Genomic DNA, 21955 nt, shown 5'->3' with positions numbered 1-21955 from the left:
TTCCCTCACTGATGAATCTCCTGGGAATGGAGAGCTCGCGAGCACTGGGTGGGTTCTCCATACATTTCGTCAGTCAGGACTCTTTGATCACAAGTGACAGAAAACCCAGCTCAATGTGGCTTAATCAACATGATACGAAGCAAACAGGGAATGTCCTGGCTCATGTAACTAAAAGTGAGCAAGGTGTCTCTAGCTTAAGATGTTACTTAAATTTGTCAACAGGACTTAGCTTCTTTGTTCCTCTGGGTAGGATCTAATCTCACACAGATTTTCCCCCTGTACTGACAGGGTGCTGCCCAGAGTTCTAGGTTTCGAGGCTTCACAACTTCACACCCTGAGAACTTCAAGTCTGTCTGAAAAGGAAGTTTCTTTCTCCCACAGTTCAAGCAGAAATCCATGCCTGACCTGCAGTGGTCTGATGGTGGCCATGCGTACCTTCTCCCCTGTGGCCTGGAGGACCACTTCTCTGGTTGCCAGGTGCAAGCCACGTGTCCACCTGAATCGGGATGCAGCTGACACGAGCTAGATCTCATGGACAGAAACTGGAGAAGGAGTTGTATAAGAAAGCCAGAGGAAAGCAGGTGATGGCCAGCAGATGGCTGCCACTGTGAACCTTTTCTTAGGGGACTTTATTTAAATTGTGTGAAGAATTTCTCTTTCTTTTCTGGAGTTGTTTTTTTCTTTTGCTGAGGAAGATTAGCCCTCACCTAACATCCATTGCGAATCTTCCTCTATTTTGTATGTGGGTCGCCACCACAGCATGGCTGACAAGTGGTGTAGGTCCACACCAGGGAACTGAACCTGGGCTGCTGAAGCAGAGCATGCCGAACTTAATCAGTAGGACACAGGGCCAGCCCTGTGGAGTTTTAAAAGTGTTGACAAGTGCTTATTACTCAAAATACTTGTGGCTTTTCTTGGTTGCGAGTGTTGCCCTTGACTCTCCAGTGCCTTCCTTGCTGGTGCTGTCCTCCTCCCGCAGTTTGACCCAGGCCGCTTGGGTCGTGTGCCTGCAGATAGAAGTACACATGTGGGGAACGACTGTAAACGTGACTAGTCATTTGTAAAATGAGCTTTGGAGCATGTGGACTCTTTAGATGTTTGTAGTCCATCTGAGGAATCCCCATGTAAGCACGAAAGCTTCCATGCCCGCTGCAGAACATGTGTGTTCTGTAGAACAGTGCTTATTGATGCGGCTAGAACATCCTAAAATACTAGGAAGTTATTAAGTGAAAAAAGTATACTACAAAATAATAGTATTTCGTTTGTGTTAAAAAAAAAAAATAGATAACGGTGTCCACGGTGGTCGTCTCTGGGTGATAGGGTGGTGTTGCTATGTAAGTTTTTTGAGCTTTTTTGTGTGTTTCAAGCTCTAAAATTGGATAAAAACAAATTGTTAGAGATAAATAAAATGCATACATATGTAATACATACATAATTTTATATCTATGTGTGTGTATATACATGGCATTTTCTATATCTTAACTATCCACAAAAAAGTAAAAACTGCATTAACTTTATTCTGGAGGCAGAATTTGAAACTCGCTTTAATAACCATCAGTTGTTTCTCTGAGAATGTTCCTGGGTCACTGAGTTATTTCTGTGAGTCCCTCCAGGATTGGGAGCTACATGTTCTAGAGAGTTCCACAGAGACCTCTTAGGAGGTGGAGTAGCATTTTGTAAGCCCCAAAAGAAAGTTAAAAAACAGTTTTTAAACATCTTTGCTTTTGCCTGACTATTGACTCAACAACTTCAAATTGAGTACAAAGTGCAATGGAAGTACATCTCTAATGTAATTTACATGGTAATCCTTTGAAAAATCACTGAAAGTGTATTTTTGTAGATATTTTCGCCCATTGTGTTCACATGGATGGGACCATGAATGCTCAAAGGTTCCTGCCTGGGCCTGTTAAGCGACTGTCCCCGCTGGCTGTCCCCCTGGCTGTCCCCCTGGCTGTCCCTGTGGCTGTCCCCCAGGCTGTCCAACTGGCTGTCCCCTGTCTGCCCTGAGCCAGCAGTGCTCGCACCCATGCTCCCTCCTGGCCGCCCCACAGCCCGTCTGGCCTCACTGGTTTCTAAGGTCCCTTCAGTTACCTGCCCTTTGTGAGCCCTGTTCCTGGCTCGTCGTCTGAATTCAGCTGAAGCTAACACTGTGTCAACTGCTCAGCTCCCTCTTCCCGGCCCCAGACCTACTACCTCCACTCATTATCTCCTCCTCTGTTATCTCTCAATTTTAAAATCATTTGCTCTGTTCTGGAGGCCAGAGTGTGCACTTCCTTCCCTCAGTCTCCGAATGGGGGACTCCGGGAGCCAGGCACACGGTGAAGGTGTTGCTGGCCTTCCCTGAGGACCTGTGGAGTGTGCACCCAGACTGCGCTCGGGCAGCCTCCAGTGTGCCCCTCAGCAGGCAGATGCCGGGGAGGTAAGAAGGGTGAGTCGACTGGAGCATGGGGCAGGCGACCTGGGGGCCTTGGGGGTCAGCTGCTCTCCCTTTGTGCTCTGGTTCAACCATTTACACTCTTGAGTGCCCTCTTCCTGAAAACAGCACTTCTGGGGTTCTTCTGGGAGTAGAGAGAGTGCGCAGAGTGGTCTTCAGCTTGGCTCACTTGGGAATCGCCTTCGGGGCTGTGGGGCAGGGTCGGGGGGCCTGAGTCCCATCCCAGAGATGCTGGTGCAGTTGGTCTGGGGACCTGGGAGTCGGGTTCCCAGTTTCCAGGTGGGTGATTCTGACATGCAGTGGCGGCTGAGACCCACTGGTGGAAGGCCCATCCAGGTCCTGGTGAGTAGCTGGCAGATAGGATTTTGATAGTTCTGTGCAGGAGTGGGTTCGAGGTAAGCTGGAGGGAGAGCTTCCTGGCGGCATTATGGGAGGCAGTGGCATTCTGCTAGCCCTCAGAGATAAGAGCAGCATTACAGCCTGAGCAGAAAGATCCGATAGTCGGAAAGCCTGGTCCATTGATGAGAACCTGTGCTCAGGTATCTCAATATTAATACATCTCTCTGGTTTGTGTTTCTGTCCTCAGATTGTTGCAGGTCCAAACCCTCGCTGGGTAGATCTGACGGTGCTACCTGTATTAATTGTCTATTGCTGTGCAACAGATTGCTCCAAATCTCAGTATCTTAAAACAGTAATTATTTACTATCTTTCCCTGTTTCTTTGGGTCAGAAATGCAGATGGAATACAGAGGGGAGGGTCTGTCTCTGCTCCTCTGTGTTTGGGGCGCATCTGGGAGACTTGAAGCCTGGCATTAGAATCATCGGCAGGTGCATCCACTCGCAGAGCTGGGTTGGTGTTGGCTGTGGGCCTCTCTGGGCTCTCAGCTGGGACATGCACGTGTCCTCATGACTTGGCGGCTGGGTTCCCAGGGCAAGCATCCGGAGAGACCAGGGCCAGGCAGAAGCTGTGTCTTGTTTATGACCCAGTCTTGGAAGACTCATAACATCAATTCTGATTTGTTAGAAATGAGTCCCTGAGTCCAGCCTATATTCAAAGGGAGGTGAATTAGGTTCCTCCCTTTGAAGGGAGGAATGAAGATTAGCCTCCACGTTACGTGGCAGTCCAGCGCCTCTAGCCTGTCATGGCTGGAGCCTTGGTTTGGGGCCCGCAGGTGGGATTCAAGTCCATGGCTGCCTTTTCCAGCAGCAGGAAGTCCCTCCCTGACCCTTCCTCTCCTCCTTTCATCTGGTCAGAGTAAGGACCGCGCCAGAGTCAAGTCTGTGCAAATGTTTTGCTACCTGTATACAAATGCACATTATTCTTTCATCTTCTGGCTCCACCAGCCTCCTTCCTTGAATTGAGGATGAACAGAGAGGGCAAAGTGAAGAATGAAACCTTGAAACCACAAGATCAAGTTAGTAAGGAAAAGTGAGCCTGAATGCAGACAGGTTCTCCTAATTCCCTGTAACTTATAATATAAATCATGAATATACTTTCTGTAGGAAATAGTTACTGCTGATATTACTGTAAATTATTTCCAGTTCTTGAAAAAAAGTATTCTTTTAAAAATATAGAAGTCTTCAAAAATTACATATGTGAATGTATGTATAAATAAATAAATAAATGCATAGAAAATGAAGTGGAATGATACACACCAAACACAGTGGTCATTCCAGGAGAGGAACATGAAATGAGGGAAGAGGGGATTTTTCAATTGAAAAAAAATTTGATGAATTTTGGTGTCGTTTGTTTTTTGAAATTAATGAGCACATATAACTATTGTTTTTAAAGAGATCTTTGTAGTATGTAGTATTGGCTGGGGAGAGGGCAGGGTGCCGGCTCCGTAACCATCTGTTTTCTGTCCTGTTTTAGATTGGTGGTAGGTGGTGTTATCTGAGAGTGATGGGCCCTCAGGCTGAGGGAGCAGGATGAGCAGCCAGATTCAGCCGGGTGGGGATGGGGCCGGAAGGGGGAGTCAGCACGGAGCCAGAGAAATAGGAGGTGGTGGAGTTCGAAGCCCCCTGGGGACGGTCAGGAGGAGCCTGGGCTCCTCCTCATGCCATCCCCAAGTGAACACAGCTCTGCTAGGTGATGTTTTCCGTGAGGGGCCGGCTTCCTCCTGGAGGGCCTCCCAGAGCTCTCAGCCACTTCACTAGGACCGGTGACAGGTTGTTCTCACCTGTGGGTTTTCCTTCACACCAGCCTTGCTTGGTTTTGCCTGGCTTTATTCTGTGACCAGAGATAAGCTGGAATTCTGAGAAGTTGCTTTAGCCAAATCCTGAGAACAAGGAGGGCCTTGTTTGGGGTTATGCACATCAGCTTTTGGAGGAGGTTAATTCATCAGCTCAGCTCTCTGCTTTCCAAGTCCCTGTTTGAGTTGGGATCGTGTTTCTCTGTCTGTGAAGGGGAAAGCCTCATGGAGGAGCAGGTGCCGCTTGAGGCCTGTGCGGCGCTGATCACACCAATGGGCGCAGGTTGGGGAGACGCAGGCCCTGGTGGTCCTAAATGGACACTGGTAATGAACCCAAAGAGGGAGGCAACTTTGTTACCGTGTTTGGCTTGCCCATGGCTATGTGGACGCTGTTATAATTTCTAGGATTTCCATGTAGTCCACAGGGTGGTCCTGACCCCGAATTCAGGAGCTGGGAGTGGTCATCGCCTCCCCTCCTGCGACTGACGTTTCCCAGAAGCCACCAGCACGGACTGGGTTGGTTCCAGCCGAGTGTGAACATGGCGAGGCCTGGGGCACATAAACCAGTCCTGAAACTTGTTCCTGCTGGAGGATCTGCTTTCCTTGGGGGCAGCAGTAACTCTGAGCCCTTAGAGGGCTGCTTGAAAAAGCTGCTGTGCTGCGTGTGGAATGCACTCTACCCCGTGGAGGCTTAGGGGAGTTCCTTGGGCTCGGGATTCCTGGAGCAGCTCTGTAACTTGTGGCATTCTGAGGCCGGCGGCGCGTGCGGCTTCATCATTTTCTCTGTCTCCCTCGCAGGGCAGCTGGTTCGGATGCGTGCAGAAGCCTGACATGAGCTCCTGGAACCTGGCGGAGAGGAGCCGCGCGCGGTATCGCAGGCATTTTTTGGTGGACAACAGTGCATTTCACGGTGAGCTGCCTCGTGTGTGTGGGTGGCTGGGTCTTCTCTGTGTCTCCGACAGGACTTATTCTGCTCTCTGGGTGCAGATATGGTGTGACTGTGGGGTCGGTCCAAGAGCCCGAGTGAACTTGCTCATGGACAGGCCCCCGGAGCCCTGCTGGGCTGGTCCGGCAGGTGTGAGCAGGACGCCCCCGACACCGCAGTGGCGTTGCGTTCCCTCCCTCCCAGGTGGTCCGTGACTGCTGTGTCCCCACTCCAGTGATGTCCCACTCGCGTCTGAAACGTTGGGGTCCAGGCCCATTGCAAGTGAGTGCTGACTGCTACGGGTCAGCGGTCAGTGCCCGTCACCAGCCGGTGTGGCCGGTCGGCCGCAGCCACAAACGGAACAGAGTTCCCAGCACCTCACTGCGGCTGTCAGTCACCAATACAAGTCGTTTTCAGGGCAAATGACTGATTGCATCCGCCCTGCCAGCGTTTGCTTTGTGTATGCAGTCGGGGAATGCTCTGTCAGTCCTGCTGTCAGGACACCCTGGACTGAAATTGGTGTGAGAGCCAAAGATTGATGTGTCACCAGAGGTTTTGGAGAAAGCTCCATCAGAAACTGGTGGAATTACAGAGGGAGGAGATTTTGCAGGGGGTGGAGTGTGTTCAACAGGCCCGTGATCTCAGTTGTCTTCGCCCTTTGCAGTTCGGCTTTTCTTCCTCGCTCTGGTAACGGCCTGAATGTTGGGTGCTGCCTTAGTCGGGTTTAGCTGAGTCTGACCTGCTTCACTGAGGCGCTTGAGAGTTTGCTGGGGTTTTCACGTTCGTTCTCCCCTCACTGGGGACGTCGAGGGGTCGAGGGCGGCTCCGTTCCCAGGTCAAGAAGGGGAGCGGAGACGAAAGGACTGGCCCAAGTTGATGTCGTTGCCAGCGAGTCTGGACGGCGGTCCTGGCGTCCGCCTTTGCAGCTGGCCCTCCCGGCCCTGCAGGGAGTCGGGAATCGTGACTCCACACCACGGCCCCGAGGTCCACCTCACGTTCTCGCCACCTCGTCTGAGGGCCTGTCCACAGCTTCATCTTGCAAGTGTTTGCTGCATGGCACTTTCTGTTACAACTTTATTTGTATTAAAAAAGAATAGATTTGATAGTCAAACAGACACAAGAGTTAGAAAAACTAGCTTTATTTTTTCAAGTTTTATTTTGTGCCAATTTTGAAAAAGTTCAGATTTACATGCTTTCATTCAGTATTTTAGAATGTCTTTGTCCAGAGATCTCAAAGGCTGTAAGAACTTAAAAACAGTTTTGGTGCTGGCCCAGTGGTGTAGTGGTTAAGTTTGTGTGCTCTGCTTTGGCAGCCCAGGGTTCGTGGGTTCTGATCCTGGGTGTGGACCTACATACTGTTCATCAAGTCGTGCTCTGGTGGTATCTGACATACAAAATAGAGGAAGATTGGCACAGGTGTTAGCTCAGGGACAATCTTCCTCACCAAAAAAAAAAAAAAAATTGTACATATTTTAATAGTTGTCTTACCACTTAGTGTATTATTGTGTCAGAGATACTTGTGCTGGGGGCTCGATGAACACGTCCTACTGAGTCATTCCGATGCCTCTGCAATAGTTATTATTTATCCCATTTTGTGGATGGGGAACAGAGGCTGGGGTGGTTGTGAAGTGGTGATCTAAAATCTAAACTCTGATCTGCCTGCGTCCAAAACCCCACAATTTCTTTCCTCCAGGCCAGCACCTCCATTTCAGTGATTTCAGGGAGGAATCAGCGCTCTCAGAGGTTACGTTCTATTTGCTAATAGTTGCTCTGTGCATCTTGCGTGTGCGATCTTGAGCCGGTCACAAAACCCTGCAGGTTCGTCTCCTCTGAGAAGAGCATGCTGGTCTCTGTTCTGAGGCTCTTTCTGGATCTGGTTTCTGGGATTCCATTGCCGTGTTTCGGGGAGTTAAGTGACTGGTGTTTGTGAGCTCTCCGCCACTAAACGTGAGAGCACGAGGGGGCAGCAGAGGACGTGAAACACGATTGGGCACTTGTTGCTTTGGGAATTGCTCCTCTGAAAGGATTCAGAGATGGCAAATCTTCCAACACTAAAAGGATTAAAGCCAATTAGAATTCTGATCTATTCGTTTATAATAAAGCCATAGCGTTATGTGTTTCTGATGGTGTAAAATATCACTTCGGATTTCTGTGCCTAAGGATGTGTGGTTTGGGAAAGAATAAACCTCTGCACTTCCTCTTTCTTTACCTGTGCGGAAAATGAGCGTCTGTTGAGATGGGAACTTCCCTGTCTTACTGGACGCTGTGGGAGGCCTGGTGTGTTTGAGCTTGAGGGAGCTCCTGTGACGATAGCGCTCTAGAGGATTTCAGGACGTTTCCGAGAAGAGGGGCCACGACGCGGTGTCGGGAACTTCAGATCTGCTTCCATGGGACGTCTGGGACGTGGGATGAGCAGTGGGAGGCTCCTTGCTTGCTGGCTTGGCTTCTCTCTGTCTATGCTGATAACTCCTTACATGACCAAATCAATCAAAAAGAAACCAAATCTCTTGATGATAAACAGAAGAGAACCACTTCCTCCCTAAGATAGTGGACTTCAGGATGTGCTGGCTGTGTGAGCGCACTGTACACGCAGACTTAAGCAGCGTTCCCAGGAGGAGAGTCACGTGGAGTAAGACTCTGTGGGCTAAAGTGGTCCATAAAGGGTAAAGTGGAAATGCAACACTGCATACAGTTTCATGGTTCATAAGACATGTTCACGCCTGGTTTTCTGAGCACAAAGGTGATATGTTCCCATTGGAAACTGTTGTGAAAATTGCTCACCATCCCACAACCCAAAGAGCAGCTGCGTTAGTCGTCTGTTTCTCTCGGTCTTCTGTCTGCTGTTTCATCCCCCAGCGGTGCTGACGTGGGCACGGGGCACTTGGGACGGTCAGGAAGTGGCGCGTGCGGGCTGCTGGGGACGAGCTGGCCGAGCGCTCTGAGCTCTGTGTCCGCGATGAGAGGAGCCTGTGAGGGACCGTGAGGAGCTGTGTTTATGTCCCGCTTGTCTCTCTTTTGGCCAGATTTTTAGGGAATCTCGAATCCAGAGGGACTGTGCTCCTATCAAAGAAGCCAGTTGCTGGGGTTTTCCTCTGCCCAGTGGTCCTTCTCCTGATGTTTGAAATAGAGACAGCACTTGGGCAAGAATGACTTGCGGGGTGCGGACTTTGCTTCAACGGCTCCAGCTTTCATGAATTATTCTTATTTGAAAGTTACCTGTACCCTCAGCTGTTTTTCTTGGTTGCAGTGAATTGCAGCATTTTTTTCTGACCTAGGACAGAGATTCTTAAACCAATAATCAGTATATTTGCAATTAATATATACAATTTGTTATGCACGTAAGTTTTTTCCAAACATTTGAGTTCCTTAATAGAATATACCTGGAGGAGATTTAAGTTTTGTTTTCATGCACTGCTGGTTATAATTGAGATGTTGGAAACAATGATTGCTTTCCTTTAAGTTATTTTGGTATCTTCCCAGGTTATGTTGAAATTTATTTCTGTTGCTATCATGTTATATGAATGTTTCCGAACGACCGTCACAAATCTAGACTGGAAAGTTCTGAATTGGATTACGAATGTCTCTTACTGTCAAGGGATGAGACTAGGGTAGTTCTCTTGTTAACATCTCTTCAAACCTGCCTTTTGTGTACCTTGACTGCCTCACAGCAGCCTTCTAATGACACCAATTACTTTAGTTAATTGATTGAATGAAATCCTTTCTAGTCTCCCCTTCCTGGCCAGAGGCCTCGTCAGCGATGTCAGGATAGAGACTTGACTGCCAGTCTGTGAGGAAAGGAGGCTGGATCGGGACCCAGACATGAGCCCCAGTTCCAGTTTCCCTGCTGACTGTGTTCCCTTTGTCACATGGGGACCCTCAGTTTCCTCGTCTCTGAAGTGAGGGTTGTGCCAGTTTCCAGGCTCCCTGTGGCAGCAGTGTTGGAGGTCCCTGTGCGTCAGGGTGGGGGTGTGGCGGCGGGGAGTGTCCTCCAGGCCAGGACTGGGAGGGAAAGGCTGGCAGGATGAGGACAGAGAGGAGGGAAGACTGCCTTCTGATGTAAACTTTGTAGTTAGTTTTACACTGACAAAAAGCTACCTTTCCCTCTAGGGAGAGAGGGCATGTGTGTGTGTATGCACATGTGTGTGCATGTTTGCGCACGTGTCCAAGTGTGTAACTGCACACGTATGTGTGCAGGGTATGTACACATGTGTGCAGTGTATGTGTGTGTTTATGTGCATGCATGTGTGTGTGTGTTTGTATATGTGCGCGTGTGTGTAGGGGTGCTCATGAATTCCTCCTGACCATGGACAGACGAGTAGCTGGGACTGACGAGCAAGCTTTCAGGACAAACGTCATTATACTCTGAAGTCAGAGTAGAGAAGTCCCCCTGGCTGGAATTCTACCTTTCCTGGAAAAAGAAAGGAGAATACGAGGTCCTGCCTGGTGAATATGAAATGAAGTCTACGAAATCATGCAGAAGGGAGTTGTGGTTCTCCTTAGTTCCTGCAGTTTATGAGCAGGTGGCGACTTGGGCAGCCTGCCTGTGGCAGGGTCTGCAGGCCGTACCAGGTTCACGTCAGGGTGTTGTCTCTTGCTGAGCTGAAGCCTCCCTTCTCTGGCGAATGGCTGTTGACCACCTGCTTCTAGGCCCAGGAGACACCAGTGCACGCGAGAGTCCTGTTAGTGCCGCGATGGTCAGGAGAGCATCAGAGGAGCATGGCAACGGGGAACTTCAAAGACAGGTTCAGAGAAAGGGTCAAAGAAAGAAGCTGTACCTTAGGGGAGGAAGTGTGTGAGTCATTTAAATTTCTGAATTGTAGTGGAACTGAGTCTGGAAGCAGCCTGGCCCTACGGTTCCTCTTTAGTCCCCCATGGCCACCAGGGCGGCAGTGCAGGGCAGTGTCCCTGCGGGTCTGTGATGCTCAGGCGCTTCCTGTACACTTGGAGCGGCGGCTGGCCTGGGCTCCTGCGGCTGCCCTCCCGCCGCGTTGCTTGGGTGAGTTGTTCCCTGTGGGACCAAGTTTCCAGGTCAGCACAGGCTGCAATTCAGGACACGTGACCTCTGAACTCCCTTCCGGGTGCTAAGACGTCAAGAAATCTTGTGTTTGTGACCTCCGCTCCTCGCCCCACTTTTAAGTAGAAGAAGCTAATTGGAAAATTTGCTGTGAATCAACTGACCAGATTGGTTTATGCGCTTTTCTTCATCCCTCATCTGAGGCAACTCAGAGCCAGCCTCACAGAGGTAGGTGCTTATGTTCAGTTATCACCTTGATGTGAGCTGGTGTGAAAAGACACATCCCATAACTTTTGGGATGTGCTGCTCCCTCATCTCTTATATACATATAAATATTTATGTATTTTTGTATGCTTACCTATTTATTTTTTTTGGTGAGGAAGATTGGCCCTGAGCTAATGTCTGTTACCAATCTTTTTTTTCTCTTTTTCTCCCCAAAGCCCCCCAGTACATAGTTGTATATTCTAGTTGTGAGTCCCTCTGGCTGTGCTGTGTGGGACGCTGCCTCAGTGTGGCCTGATGAGCGGTGTCATGTTTGTTCCCAGAATCCGAACCCGTGAAACCCTGGGCCACTGAAGCCAAGTGTGTGAACTTAACCACTCGGCCACGGGGCTGGCCCCTATATTTTAAAATTTACAGTTCATTTCTTTCTGTCTTTCTCCACGGTGGGCATTCCATTTGTAACAGTTTATCGAGCGTCTCAACTTAGTGTAGCACAGGCATGAAATGGTTTTATTTTTCTTCACTTAATGCTTTTAAAAGCACTCTGCAACATCTTGGGCATATTCTGTACTTTCTGGCTGCGTGTGGTCATTGAGGGTTGACTCTAGCATAAGGTGTTGCTCTCAGACTCCCTGCACCTGTCTCCCGCTTCCCTCTGGCGCAGGCCTGGCCCGGCTGCTGGGGCTGAGGTGGAGGTTCCTCGGGCTCTGGTCTCCCCATGAAGAGGAATTCTGGGCCCAGCTCCTCAGGCTGCGGCACGAGGACAGACGGAGAGGCAGAGGGTGCCCCAGCCTGGGCCCCTGTGGCGTGTGTGGGGAGGGGTCAGGAGCCCTGTGGTGGTAGCTCCAGCCTTACCCCCGGCACCAAGGGCTCTTCGAGAACCCGTTGTCCAGCCCTCCTTCGCTCGGGCTGTGGCGTGGCCTCCCTGCCTGAGGGCACTTGGGCACCATCCGGCCCTGCCCTTTCTCTCATCTGTGTTTCCTCACCTGGGGCTGTACCGGCTGCAGCAGCTGTGGAGGAGGGAGGCGGGGTGAGGTGCACCTGCCGACCCGTCTCGTTTTGTCCCTTCTCGCACTCTTGTGGGAACTGCTCCCGAGAGCCTGAGTGTCTCTGCGTCATTCTCTCGTGGTTCTTCCTCCGCGTGTCTCTGGGCACGGGAGCTTCCTCCGCCTCTGTCCTTGGCGTGCGTCTCTGCCCTCCAGGCCCTGGGCTGTGCATGTGGGAGGGCCTCGGGTAGGGCGACTTTGAACGGGTGGGATCCCACCACTCACCCCGACGCTGCCCTGGGACCCCAGAGCCACTCCAGGCCGGTCCTTGTCCACTCACATTTCAGGTCAGGGCGACTTCATTCCCCAGAGGTCCTGGGGTTCTTTACTGTGCTTGCTTCTTGCAGGATTGTGTAGCTGGATTGATGAGAACCAAGCGACAGTTTAGGTTTATAGAAATCCCTGTGGAGGGGCCGGCCCGGTGGCATAGCGGTTAAGTTTGTGTGCCCTGCTTTGGCGGCCCGGGTTCACAGTTTGGATCCCGGATGCAGACCTATACCACTTGCCAGCCAGGCTGTGGCGGTGACCCACTTACAAAATGGGGGAAGATTGGCACAGATGGTAGCTCAGGGATAATTTACCTCACCCCCCCCCCCCCCCCCAAAAAAAATATCCATGTGGAGACATCTCGACCTCCTTTCCCCATCAGAAATCTGATTTGACGGGAGAATTTTGCTGGATAGCTGAACCCACTGTTATCTCTCGTCATGCTGACCGTGTCTAGGTCATTCACGTTCTGTGGTGACCAAGGGGTGAAAAGGTCAGGTGGTGGACAAGGCACAATGGCCAGTTGAAGCCCCGGTTCCGGGGGCCCAGGTGGGTGAGGGGTGGCCTGTTGGGTCTCTGAAGCCTGAGCCTCCGTTCTCGTCAGAAACAAGCCTCTTCCGCCGGGTGCGCCCCTGGCCTGCCTTTCCGCTCGACTCCAGTTCTTTCTCTTGAACTGAGGCCGCTGGGCATCAGCCAGGCAGGAGGCCTGACTGTTGAATTCCTTGTGCTTGAGACACCAAGTTTCCAGTTCCTGAATTAGAAAGAAGAAATAGTATGCCTAAAACATCATGTCGTTCTGATCTGCAGACTCCTCGCGGTGTAAATGGTTACTTGTGAGGATTGTTTCCCCTTAGACCCGTGATGGATTTCAGCCTTTGTTCTTTATGCTGCATTTCTATAATTATAACTTTCTCTGCTCTCTCATTTTCCTGATTGTCTTGCGTCTCTGCGTCTAACGGCAGCACGGAGACTGACGGGAGACGAAATGTCTTTCCATGAGTCGATTCAGGGTTCCTCCAGGATGACGTAATTATTTAATTAGTTACGTAAAAGATCCAGATTCTTCTCTTGGACCACGGTAGTAATTATTAGTGATTGCCCCTGTGGTCACAGAAGCCTCGCGTCTCCCGTCTGTCAAAGTGATTAGCAATTGCAGTTGGTCCCTTCGTCTGTAAGTGGAGAGTCGGGGTGACTGTGTTGTTTTGGCACTCGTCCCTCACAGGTGATTACAAGTGCAACTGTGGCTTCAGGGGGATGTTGGGATCTGTTGGGTTTGTGTGAAGCCTGTGGGGAGTGTCATGTGGCTCGCCCCCTCCTGCAGCTCCTGATGACTCCTGATGTCCTGGCCCAGGCCGCATCTCTGCGCTCGGCCCCCACATGTCTGTCCTCCTTCCTGGCGGCTGCATGGCGCCTCCAGTGCCTCTGACTCGCAGGTCAGGCCCGCGCTCCCCTTCCTTGGGGCCATTGGCTGCGCTCCCCTTCCTTGGCAGCCTTAACTGGCCCTTCCCTTCCCTCCTTGTGCCCCAGCCACACTCGCCTTTGTGTTCCTTGCCCACAAAACCTACCCCTTCACCTCCTCAGCTTTCAGCTTATCCTTCAGATCCAGTGAAGGGCCCTCCGCAGAGCAGCCTCTGTTGACCCTGGCCTGGCCGGTTTCCTGCTCTCTGTCACCCTGCACTGCGGCCTTGGGGCATCGTCACTGCTGTAAGAACACAGTTAATTTCTCTCCCCGCCTTCCAGGTTCCAGGAGAGCAGGGCCTTCCGACTTGCATCTCGGGGACTTAGGGGCCGCATCGTGTCAGTCGGTGCTCAGTACAGCCTCGCTGAGTGAGTCACTCATTTTCTTTACTGGGGGGCTGCACCCCTGCCGTGTGGTGGCTGCCCTCTCTGGAGTTTGGCCTGAGTCTTTCTGCTGTGTGTGCTCGGCCTCTGCCTGCACGCCCTGTGCTCTCCGTCACACGTGCCTTTGCCTCAGAGAACAAAGGATGCTGTGGAGCCTTCCTCCTGAGACTAAGAACCCTCCTGTTCTGTAAAAAAGCTTATTACAGATGCATAGTGCCTTGAAACAGAAAAGGACAAAGCCGTTTCTTTAAAATAATTTCTTAGACATTTTGAATTCATTTAATAGTACTTTCCAGAATTTCCATGTTGGTTATAGATATGTCTATTTCACTCAACTCTGAAAATGGAGGTTTCACTCACTAAAAGTGCACTATTAGTAAAAGCTGTTTGATTGCAGGGTTTTGCTATTGAAATTCTCTGCTGCTCGTGTCTGGAAGTCTCCGGTCACAGAGCGAGTGTCGTCTGCAGAGAGCAGAGCTGCGCAGCACGGCAGCGCAGGCCTCCGGGAGAGAGGAGCGGAAGCCAGGGGCACGCGAGGGGAATAATCAGGCAGCATCGGGCCTCTTTAAAAGTGGCAAAGACACACTTTTATTTCAGATTTACAAAGAACAGGAATGGTCGGCATGCAGGCCTTCGCTCTGAGACTCTTGCTTGTGAGAGTGCGGTCCTGACTTCCTCGGGATAAACACAGAACCTGTGAAAACACGTCCCGTCCAGTTTCGTTTTGCCCATATTCGGCCCTTGGTCAGAATATGTGACTACAGGTAACAGTGTTCTCAGGATTTCTTGTATTTAGATATCGAATATGGTGACTTATGCCAATTAGAAGGGAGAACGGTGGACACATTTGTTACTTTGCGTCCTAGTTTTATTTCTTGCCAACTTGAAACTGAACGTCAGTGTGTATCCGTGAATACCCGTCTCTGAAATTACACAGTGTCAGGATTTCTAGGCACTGTGCTTTTCAGCCAGGAGCTTCTTATCTCCAGGTGTGGAGACGGATTAACTCTCTTCAAGCCAGGGTCCCCGCCGAGGCTGCGCCTTGGAATCACCGGGATATAAAACGTGGGTGGTCTCAGCCCAGAGGTTCTGATTTAACTGGTCTCGCTGTGGCCAGGCCTGGGGGCAGTTTTACAACCTCCCAGGTGGTTCCAGTGGGCAGCCAGTTAGGTTCTGGTGTGTGGAAAACCCCAGACGTTAGGAGGTAGATACCTATTGTCTCAGCAGAACTGTGGAGTTCGTGAACACAGCGGCTGTTTCTCGCGGTGATAGCCTATGTCACACTGAATCTTGAGGGTCGGAAGAGGGGAGATCTAATAAGGAGGGTCTGGATCCTGCAGTGTGTTTGAGCGTCGAGGAAGCAGGAGAGTGGCGGGGAGTCGTTCGTGCTGGGGACTTCGTGGTCCGGGCTGTCTTTAACTCTTTTCACTTTATGTTCTCTGATGACCGCAGCGCAGGCTCACTGTAGAAAAGTTGTTGAGTGCAGGAAAGACTAAAGCGCGGAGAAGAGTCTTGAATCTTAGTGCGTGTCTCAAGTTTTCACTTTCTCAAAATGACTTTAAAGCAAAAGACTAAACGTGATTCTCAACTCTGGTTATAAATTAGAACCTGCTGGGGTGCTTAGAAGTGCTGATGGCTGGGCACTGCCGGGCCCGGTTAGGATGGGACCCCCGTGTGCCCCCTCCCTGCCTCCTCTCTGTGCTTATCCAGATGTCCGTGTCTAGGTATATTCATCCAGGGCATTTTGGTGCACTGGAGGGCGAGAATCACTGGACTCAGTTGTTGCTTGACTGCCACATTGGTCTGATCAGTAAACTAAATCAGATATTCGTCTACTAATTTAATACAGTATGTAATTATTCTCTAGTTTGGGCCAAAGTGATACATAAAAATCTTGCAAGTGACAGTTCTCCTTGACGTGGTTGTGTTTTTCTTTCCTGACAGATTTCCTTCATGTTCCTTTCAATGTCATGCTTTCTCAGTGCCCTTAAAGTGTGACTTGTCTTAACTTTACAGCCAATGGATCTGTTACGTGAGATAAAGATTTCCCTTGAGCGTTAACTGACCTCACAGCTGCCCATGGCCTCCTGATGGTAAACAGAAATACTTTGGGAAGGTTCTTAACAACAGCAACAAAGAATGGACGAATAGTGTTGTGTTTCGATTAATCCGTAATGAGGACTACGCAGCTCACAGCAGGACAGTTTAGGAATTGATACAGACGTAAATGTGAAACACAGGAAGTGGGAGAGTGCCGTCACTCAGAAACATCGCATGAAACCCAGAGTGTTATCAGAACCGCGTCCGTCTGTCCGCTTGGAGGACTGAGGGGCACCTGGGGAATTAAGAGGAGCAGGATGTTCTCTTGTGGAAGGCGTCTGCCCGGCCTCCATCACTCTACGTGCACGGAAGCTGATGCTCAGGGTCCCGCGTTGGCCACAAGGTCCAGAGTTGGCAGGAGAAATCTGGGCTTCTCAGCTGCCTTCTTTGCACGTGGGGTTGTGTGGGGGACACAGAGGAATTTGGGGCTGATGTGAAGATAACTAAATTCACACCTTGTCAGGAGGCACAGACGGATTCTCTGCTCGAGTATTCCTGGGGCACTATCGGGAAGGTCTGGGGCTGGTGCCGAATCGAGTTGTCATTAGAGCTGGCGATGCTGTTGCTTTACCAGCATTAGCTCTTTTTAAGTCTTTCAATAAGGCGGTTTTACAGACGAAACTCAGAGAGGCAAACAGTTTGCCACAATTCACATTGTTAGATCGTGGTGTTCACACCCAGGTGTGTCGGACTCTGAGACCCAGGGTTCTCCCACTTGTGATACAATGTGTGTGTTACACAGACTTGTTTCTTTGAAGCAACTGAGGGGGTGGGTTTGAGTGTTTTCAAAGAGCTTCAGGACCCTTCAGAGGCCCCTAGAGGACTCCACAGAGATGCGTGTGAACTGCCCTGAGGCTATCAAGGGGGCTTAGGGATCAGGGCTGGAGGCTGAGAGCTGGGGTCGCCTGGAGTGGTCCCCAGGAGCTTGTTAGAAATGCAGACGCAGACCCACCTGGGACCGACTGAATCAGAGTGTGCATCTTAGCAGGAGTCCCAGATGGTTTGTACACCGTGAAGTGTGGGCAGCACTGCTCTGAGAGGCCCCCTGGCTTGGGTGTGGGTCCTCGTGAGTGAGGGGTAGTCCCTGCTCTCCAAGGAAGAGGTGGAAGAGGGAGGGAGTTAGGGGGAAGAGAACTGTTTCCCACCAAACGACACGTTTAGAGAGTGGACACTTGTGTGCGAGGGGTGCAGACAGTGACAGAGACCCCAACCGGTATCCCAAGGCTCAGATTTCCAAGCAGGAGACATGAGGGCTACAAATGCCCAGGTAATTTTCTTTTCTTTTTTTATTTTTTCGAGGAAGATTAGCCCTGAGCTAACTACTGCCAATTATCCTCTTTTTGCTCAGGAAGACTGGCCCTGAGCTAACATCCATGCCCATCTTCCTCTCCTTTATATGTGAGATGCCTGCCACAGCATGGTGTGCCAAGTGGTGCCATGTCCACACCCAAGATCCAAACTGGTGAACCCTGGGCCGCCGAAGCGGAACGTGCGCACTTAACCTCTGCGCCACCAGGCCGGCCCCACCCAGGTAATTTTCTCTGTGGAATGGGCTTACCACTGTGAATCTCCTGTGTCTACAACACGGGAAGATGGAGTTAAGGATGTAAGCAGTACCTTGGCCTGCAAAGGTACGTGGTGTCAGAACTGGAAGGGATTGAGGAGCCACCTGATTGAGGATTCTGAACACAACCCGTGGCTGGGCTCAGGACATTCGTGAAGTCTCTGAAAACTTGATTCAGAGCCGTCCATGTATTTACGCATAGACATGTGTGCATCCCCCTTGGCGTTTGTTGTATTTTAGAGTAGTCTGTCCTAAACCTCTGACTGAAACCACACCTTTTATGGATGAGAAACTGGCTGGTGCAAGTTCATATGAGCAGCTGGTGGCAGGGTTAATTCTGAAAGCCAGCGTTGTGCCGTTCCAACCCAGCTGGCCTGTAGGACCTGAGCTATGTATTAGCAAATGCTAAGTGGATTTTCTGTGGGATAAATCTTGCAAATCTCTGCATTTTCTGACTATTGGAAATGGTTAGGTCTTCATAGCATTGGCATGTTGTGACATAAAAGGACTTGTAGGTGAAAGCACTTCACAGCCTCTGCGTGTTGGCCAGGTGGGTGAGAAAGTGTCCGTTGCATCTGGTGCCCCATCTCTGAGGACGGCCCGGCTCCCTGAGACGGTGCTCTCCCCTCCTGGTGGCATCCAGCTGGCTTTCCTGGGTCTTCCAAGCTAATAAGTGACAGGAACTCCCTGTAGGAGCCATGTGCTGAGCTTTACAAACAGCAGTATGATCCATGTAGCGTTTAGGTCAAGCAGTGGTTCCACTATCCAGCAGTTTACTGTCTGGTTAAGTGTCGACTCCATAAATTGAAAGCACATTTGGGACGTTCTTCATTTCTAGGGATAAAGCTTTTAAAGCTGCTGCTTTGTAAAACCACAGATGGACAGCCTTTAGTTGTGGAAGTTAACTCTTTAAAGTGGTCCCTCTTTGCATCTACCAGAAAATAGCCATGTCCAGATCCTTGGGAATTGTGCCAGCATTGGGAGGACGATTGTTCAAGGAGAATACTTGGTCTTCATATCTTAGCCAGCAGCCTGTGGCTGAGGCCATCTTTTGAGGTGTGTGCTCCTATGTAGTTTAGCTCCTGAGAACCCATCTGGGAAATAATATTCTCAGATGCCTCTTATTTTGATCTCTAATTATATTTCTCGATCCTCTATCCCTTACCATTTCTCTCAAATTATATAAAACATTGCAGATGTTTAGTATCTGGCAACTCTAGGTTCCATGTTTCTGATACTAGTAGTGCAAAAATTTTTCTTGGCTGGATTACAAGTTCTGCATTAATCATAGTACTAAATTATTTCTAAATTAGATTAATTTATATAAAGTGATAAAATGTTATTGGTTTCCTACGTTATCATCTTTAGTATTCATGAAGGCACAGTTCTTTCCTCTTTTCTCCAAGGTCTTTAACAAAATTAGTCTTCGCAACCATTTTTGTGCTACTTGACTATGAATGAGCAGGACTAATGAAGCAGAAAATTAAAATTCTTCTGATGTTTTAATTTTAATACTAATCATTAATCCACTCTTCAAAGTTGTTTCCCTCATTGATAAATTCATTGCTTTAGGAAGGCGCTCTGTCTTTACAATGTTTTTCTAGCTACAGATCTTTGTTAGACTTTTGACATTCTTGCTATTTGTGTAAGCTGTCAAGGAACAAGAATTTTGGCAGCTGAAATCGACTTGACTATTGGCAGAGGCTTAATTACTTACGTTCTCACTGTGAAATTTCACAGTGAACTATAAGCATTTCGCTGCCTGTGCGCGTGGAGGTTTTCCTGAGTGGAGAACGTGGGCGTCTGAGCGTGTCTCCACCGTTGAGCAGGGTGTGCGTTTGCACGAGTGCTTGGGAGAGTGGTCATGCCGGGACATTCAGGCTTGATTTTGACGTTTTTGTGTAGAGTTTTCAGGGCTGGAAAAGCCCTCAAGAGGTTATTCAATGCGCTCAGCTGTGAGATCCCTTCTGGAAGGAGGGCTCGAGGACGGGGCGAGTGGCATCAGGACTGGCGTGTGAGAGGCGCCAGCGCATCGTGAGTGAGTCAGCAGCCCCACATTCCTCAGAGGGGGCCCTGAGGCCTGGGAATGCTAGGTGGGCCCTGGGGGGTTGCGTGGGCCTGTCACTGATGGAGAGAAGGGGGGCCCTGGGCGCGCACGGTGCCATGCGTGGTACACACCACACCACACTGTGTGCTGTGCTCACTGGAGCCTGGGGTCTCGTGCTTAAAGGGGCAGCTCCCTGTTCCCAGGCATTGGCAGGACCGTCAGTCACGTTTCCCTGCCCTGGGTCCTTAGTCCCCGGGGTAGTTTGGACACGAGATCTTGCTCCCTTTCTCCTTCTTGCCTTAAGCATTTGTTGACCTGGGTTCTGTGCTGGGGACTCAGCAGTTAACAAGGGAGCCACGGCTGCCCTCTGTGCAGAGTCCCACCTTGCCTCTCCCTGCTTTTCCTGCTCCTCCCTCCCTTCTCTCCCAAGCTCAGCAGGACCCTTGTGTGATGGTAGCTTTTCCTTTGGAAATCATTCTATCCTCACAGAAGAGTTCCAAGAACGAGAGTACAAGAACCTGCGTGCACCCCGCACCCAGTGCTGTGCAGGCCACCTTTGCCCCATCTGCCTTCTATGTGCCCACTCCTCTCTGCATGCACAGTGCACACGCACACACACGCGCGTTATTTTTTCTGAATAATTTGAGAACATGTTGCACACTGCATGGCTCTTTGCCCCTGAATTCTCGGTGTACACTTCCTAGGAATAGGGGTATCCCTTACATAGTCACAGTTCAGTCATCAACTTAAGGCAATTTAACGTTAAGACCATTTAAATTATTTTTAAGGTCCCTTATTTTTGAGTGTTTTTTCTCTTTTTTTCTGGCTGATCTCTGCAGAGAAGCAGACCTGAGAGGAGAGTGACAAACATGGAGAAAATGTTGAGGATTCGTAAACCCACCACATTCTTGGGGTTGGGCAGCTCCACCTGCAGCTGCACAGGCCCGGGTGTAGGAGGGCTCTGCGCTGGGCTGAATGCTCTGCTGTTGCGATCTTGAAATTCTTCAGTTTTTGGGAAAAAAAAAGCCCCCCATTTTCGTTTTGCCTGGGACCCGCAGGTTGTGCAGCTGGTCCTCCTTGGAGTGTTCAGGCCCAGGCTGGGCGCTGTGCGGTCTGTGACAGCGGGTCCTGCTGTCGATGAGGAGGTCGAAGCCTGGAGGGACTTCAAGTCGCTTGGTCGGGCTGCTGAGCCTGGTGGGACCAGGATTTGAGCTCAGGTCTTCCTGATCCATGTCCGATGGCCGTTGTCATGTTCTCCCAACCGCTCCCTGTCCGCACCTTGCCATGTCTGGTTATTCTGGATTTGGAATCTTCCTCTTTCTCTCTTAAGGAGCTCTGCCCTCCTTTGGTGCCACAGGCTTTCTCTCGCTCATCCTAATGGGAAGGCCATTTGGAAAACTTAGTAAGTTGATGCCTTTTGTTTCAAGGGAACTGCATGTCCATCTTAATCCTCTGCCTGATTGACCGTGTGCCACAGTGCAGGCGACTGGCTTCCTTCCTGCCCCAGCTCTGACAGTCTCCCTGCTCATCTCTGTCAGGGTCTGGTCCTGCTTTGTCCTGCATTGGAGGACTGTGTGGACCTGAGTGTCTGTCAGGTGGGCCCCTAGGCTCACTGCTCCCTGCTGACCTACGTGTCCTCAGAGACACCTCGGGGACAGGATGCCCGTGTCCTGCTTGCAGGGAGCGTACGTTCTGGTTGTCCCTGTTGCTGTGCCCCATCTGCCACTGGGGTGTCTTTAGGCAGAACAAAAAATTCATACGTCAGGACTGTTGGGAAAATAATAGAAGGAGAAAGACTGAAGAAGTGGAGAAGAGACCGTGTGAGACTGTTGATGGTGTGAGATGCTGAAGTCATGCCAAACAGCCGCTTTCTGTCTCATTGAGAAAGAGACAGAGTCTGTTTCTTGTTTCTGTAGAGGGATTTAGACGTGGTGACAGTGCTGTGCGCTGTGGCTGCTGAGAACTGTTCCCAGAGGAGTCGGTACAACCTCTTTCTGTGGTTTCTTCCAGAAAGAGGGGCGATATCTCTGCCCAGGTCACTTAAGGTCATCATTTCCCTTAAGGTCTCGTTTTGTTATTAAAATGTCCTCCCTAGACACTGCAAGAAGAGCTTTTCAGAAGAATGCACCTCCTTTTTGTCCTTCAGGGGTGTATGTCCACCTGTTCTCAAGAGAGTCTCTGGTCAGCAATGAGGCAGGTAGCCCCGAAGTTGATGGGTGGCCTTGCTGTCCGTAGGGACCTTGGACGGTGGCCTCACTGTGCACGAGGACCTCGGGCAGTGGCCTCTCTGTCTCTCTGTGCAC

General features: G+C 50.3%; 1 protein-coding gene across 16 annotated transcripts in view; it reads left to right on the top strand.

The window, feature by feature from the left end:
- Positions 1-21955, top strand: part of PLCH1 (phospholipase C eta 1) — a 210713-nt gene that overhangs the window by 20296 nt on the left and 168462 nt on the right. For 15 of the 16 annotated variants that reach the window (XM_046647157.1, XM_046647149.1, XM_046647044.1 and 12 more), the window contains one exon: positions 5424-5535. In XM_046647157.1, the coding sequence (XP_046503113.1) occupies positions 5424-5535 (112 nt within the window). Of the gene's footprint in view, positions 1-5423; positions 5536-21955 lie in introns of those variants that run through there. The other variant, XM_046647116.1, reaches the window with a different exon arrangement.

The sequence above is a fragment of the Equus quagga genome, chromosome 1, assembly GCF_021613505.1.
Source record: "Equus quagga isolate Etosha38 chromosome 1, UCLA_HA_Equagga_1.0, whole genome shotgun sequence".
Classification (NCBI taxonomy): domain Eukaryota; kingdom Metazoa; phylum Chordata; class Mammalia; order Perissodactyla; family Equidae; genus Equus; species Equus quagga.
This window is presented reverse-complemented; position numbering and strand designations above follow the sequence as displayed.